The sequence below is a fragment of the Dipteris shenzhenensis genome, chromosome 11, assembly GCF_047967505.1.
Source record: "Dipteris shenzhenensis isolate YYH24624 ecotype China chromosome 11, Dip_SZ_1.0, whole genome shotgun sequence".
Classification (NCBI taxonomy): Eukaryota; Viridiplantae; Streptophyta; class Polypodiopsida; order Gleicheniales; family Dipteridaceae; genus Dipteris; species Dipteris shenzhenensis.
Genome location: NC_141606.1, coordinates 8035125 through 8039221, shown reverse-complemented (window position 1 = coordinate 8039221; position 4097 = coordinate 8035125). Strand labels below are relative to the sequence as shown.

Sequence of the window (4097 nt, the reverse complement as noted above, 5' to 3'; positions counted from 1 at the left end):
TCACATTCAAGGGTGTTCTACCTTGATACATATGAAAAAAATACAAGAAGCACTTAGAGAGAGAGAGAGTAAGCTTAATGCGCTCTCCCCACTGCACACGTGTAAAGACACACATGCAGACGTAAGCATGCACATGTGCACACACACACACATGTATACTTTTTAGCTCTTTGCTTCTTAGTTTTTCTCCATCTTCACCTTGTCTGCTTGGCCGACTTAGTTCTCTTATAGTGTCGTTCTTAATTGGCACCAAGTACATTGCCTAGTTTATCATGGTGATTTCTTGTGGTAATTGAACATGTGCTAATACAAAGTTGTCTTCTCCTTAATTGGCATCCAATACATTGCCCTAGTTTGTCTTGGTCATTTCTTTCGGTAATTGAATGTGTGTGTTAGTGAAAAAATCAATTGAGATAACACTATTTCTTGGCATGACAAAATCAATTTGCAAGGTATCTCATCTAGCATTGATGCTTGAGGAAGGCAAAGTTGGAGGAGAAAACTGTCGAAACTTGGTTGCACAGCATCAAACCTTATAGTTTTTCTCTCAAGTTCTCAAGGGAAGCCATATTAACAAATTAAAACTTGAGAAGACATGATAGCTTCCCTTTTCCCCCCCTCCCCCTCCTTTTTTTTTCAAAAAAGGTTTTTGTACTGCAAAAAGGTTGGTCAGGCCAAGGTGGACCACATACAAAAATTGGCCAAGGCTAGAGATAGCTTCCCTCTTGATAATATGCTTGAGGAGACGATGTGTTCAAGATCTGGCTATAGTCATGAGAAAGGTTGTGGATGTGTTAAAGATCACCGCTATATTCATGAGAAAGGTTGTGGATGGGTAGACACACATTAGTTGTTCGGAATTGGCAATGTTCTTGTTAGTCCTGCTACTATTCCCTCATAACACCTGCTTTTGCTCTATGAGAAGAGCTAGTGTCCGCTATGACTGACAATGGGCGATGGGTGCCATCCTAGATCATGTTGAACCAAGATGTTGGGGGGGGAACTCGAACGAGCATCTATTCTATTTAACATCACCCCCTAGTTTATGGAGGTTATATAAGTGGTGGAAAGCTAAGACAATCAACTAGCTTTAATGATGAGGGGGGCATGCCATTGAGTTTCAAGCAAAAGGAAATGTTTGAGGGTTAGTGCAGGTAGGTGTTCCTATCCTTTCTCTTAAGTCCTCTCAAGAAAGGCACCTACTTAGAGGTGAGAATGCGATGGCATCAACCTCTTGGGCTTGGCAATGTTGGTAAGAATCTAGCACATCTTTGTGTAGGCCTCCTAACAACATTCATCTTATAGATGGGCCCCAATAGCATACCTGCTTGAGCGAATTGTATGTGTTTTAAATGTTTCTTAGAGAGAATCAACACATGATTTATGTAGAGCTTTTGCTCAACATTGTAATGCCCACTCAAAAGAGTGAGTTTTGGTGTCACTAGCATGGAGTTGCATCTCTTAGAGGTAAGAACATTACACATCTCCTTGGGATGTGAAACGTAATTAGCTAGAGGGGATGGCACGGCAATCCTCACCTTCTTAGTAGCACGTGGGAAGCAGTAGAGGCTTGGAAGTGCCGTTGCTTGGAGATGAAATTCACTTAGGGATGACATAGGCACATTAGTTCCTTGGAAAAGCCTGTAATACCACCACCTTGATTTGAAATTGTTGATGGATAGGGGAATGGGCCAGGGGAGGCCTTTCCTAGAAGGAAAGTGGTTGGCCAATGGCGAGCAACCGCATTGGCCGGGCACTTTTCAACTCGAAAAGATCGACTGTGGTTCATTTCCTCACACAGAGGCCCTTGGGGAGGGTTAACTGCAGTTACTGGTTAGTGGGACACATGTTTGGGGTTTGTAATTTTGCTATGCTGGGGTATTTGTTTGGTTTGGTTTGTAGGTGAGCTAGGTTTAGTTGGGATGGGTTGGCAGTTACAAAATGGAGTTGCTTGAAATGGGCCGAGCTTCTGAAACTTTTGAGATTGGACTGCTCTTAGGGGGAGTTGTAGAGGTGTTGTATAGGAGAAAGGACTGAAGGAGGACTTTCCTTCTAAGAAAGTCTAACTTCACCCCTCCGGTCACTTGCCAAATTCCAAGGACTTTCCGAGAACGAATGTCCTCCTTCAGCCCTTTTCCCCATGTGGAGGGCGGAGGGAGGGTTAAAAAATCAACCGTGGGTGAGGTTTTAGTTGTAAAGTTAACTTAGACGGTGGGTTACACTAATTGTGCACGGGTTAAGCAAGGGGAGGTGACATAAGCTCTGTGATCGGATGGTCCAGATTCAATCTGGAGACTGGGCCGACCTCGGCCCGTTAAGTAATGCATAACGTTCTAACCGCGGGAGGCAATGGAAGTGCAACGGCGTGGAGACGAAATTCCCTGGGAGTAATATTACGATCTAAGCGCATTATGGAATGATCTAAGCGCATTATGGTTTCTTGGGAAGGAAGTGGGGGAATGGTATAGGGAATGGGGAGTTCCAAGGGCTATTCTATTCTAAAATGCGTTACAGCGAGCTCAGAGAGCTTTCAATTGTCTACACGGCACACGCATCTATCATCTGCGCCACCTTGTCCCTTATCTGCATCTCGATTCTCGAGCTCAGCGACGCGCCTGCCTTTTTGCAAAGTTGCAAACTCATTTACAATGCCCGCGCACCTTTGAATATGTGTCAGATCGGTCTCTTTGCTTGCCTGCTCCTTGTCCCTTCTCCCCCTTGAATCATACATTCATCCGCCACAATTTGCGTCGACCTCAATTCAGAGATCAGCATCACCTCAGGCGGGAAATTTGACTTCCCCTCGAGTCCTCTTTCGCCTTCAAAAACGACGCTCTCTCCGCCCTTTGCCTTGCCACCACCTTCCCCCTCCTCGCTTCTTCCCGATTCGCCCACGCGCAATCCTTCTCTGAGCTTTCATGTAGCTCCCAACAGCCAGGGCCCTGTATTACTCAACCATGCAGCCCAACCATGGAACCCAAGCGCGATTTCTCAGCAGCAGACCTTCAGATCAAGACTCGGTGGAGAAGGCAGTTGCTTGGGTGTGGTATCTGCATGGGAAAGGCAACAGCGGAGACGGTAGATACGTCTATCAGACTCGGAACAGAACGAGAGGGGACTCGCGCTTCAAGTCAGAGGCCATGGCAACATCTTTCTCTGCTGGAGCAGATCGAACTGACTTTATTGCAGATATTTGGGATTGCGAGAGCAAGCTGTACGACTCCTTCGAGCTGCGTTCCTTCGCAGATCGGCTGAAACGCGACTTGGCAGCAAATTCCTCCGCAGCGGTTCCTACTTCCCGTCGTCCTCGATCTCCTCCTCGTCAGCGGTCCACTGGTATGTCTTGGAGTTTTTGTTACAAACTATCGACCAATTCATGTTTCCGATCTGGATTAAGAACCCCTCCAATTGTGCTTCTACTGCAGGTGGCGACGGCAGCTCGGTTGCTGTCCAAACCGAGTCGAAGTGGTCCGTTCGAGGCTTTGCGAAAGCTCTGAAGACGGTCGCTACCAGCACGATCCAGAAGCGAGTGAGGGCCAAAGATTATCTCCGGCGCGGACTGGAACATCACCCAATGCATCTGCAGTTGCCTCATCATAATCGTCACCATCTTACCCATCGTTGCAAAGGTAGGGAAGTTTGGACTAGTCATGCGACATAGAATACCAGGCAGGTAATAGTTAGCAATGCAACTTAAGATATGTTGGAGCCAACCGAAAAATCTGCAGGCAAGGATGTAAAGAACTTTCGAATGAACTATTTAGATGTAAAATCGGGTGCAAACTTCCGATTTTGGTAGACCCTCGATTGGGATTACTGGTTGTTGCCTCTTCACTCGAGGATTTTGATGTACTTATATAAGGTTTATATAGTATTTATATTCTTGCTTAGAATCAAGTCCTATAGACCATCTATGATAAGAGTTGAGTTAAAACCTTTCTTGCCAGCCTCAATCATGTATGGCTTCTACTCACATGGTAAGTCTACATTCGGACAAAGTGTATGTTGTATTTATGCTTTCTCTTGAAAAGCACTATAACTCACTCTCCATGCTACCAAGGTGGTATGAAGCGAGAGTGTGTGTAAGGAATGAAGCT

The 4097-nt window shown here is 45.7% G+C and overlaps 1 protein-coding gene across 1 annotated transcript; it reads left to right on the top strand.

Moving 5' to 3' along the window:
- Positions 1-2723: 2723 nt before the first annotated feature.
- On the top strand, positions 2724-3664 carry LOC147896573 (uncharacterized). Its single transcript, XM_087381953.1, has 2 exons — positions 2724-3336; positions 3426-3664. Exons 1-2 carry the CDS (start codon positions 2958-2960, stop codon positions 3659-3661), a joined length of 615 nt encoding a protein of 204 aa, XP_087238079.1. The 5' UTR covers positions 2724-2957; the 3' UTR covers positions 3662-3664.
- Positions 3665-4097: the final 433 nt, after the last annotated feature.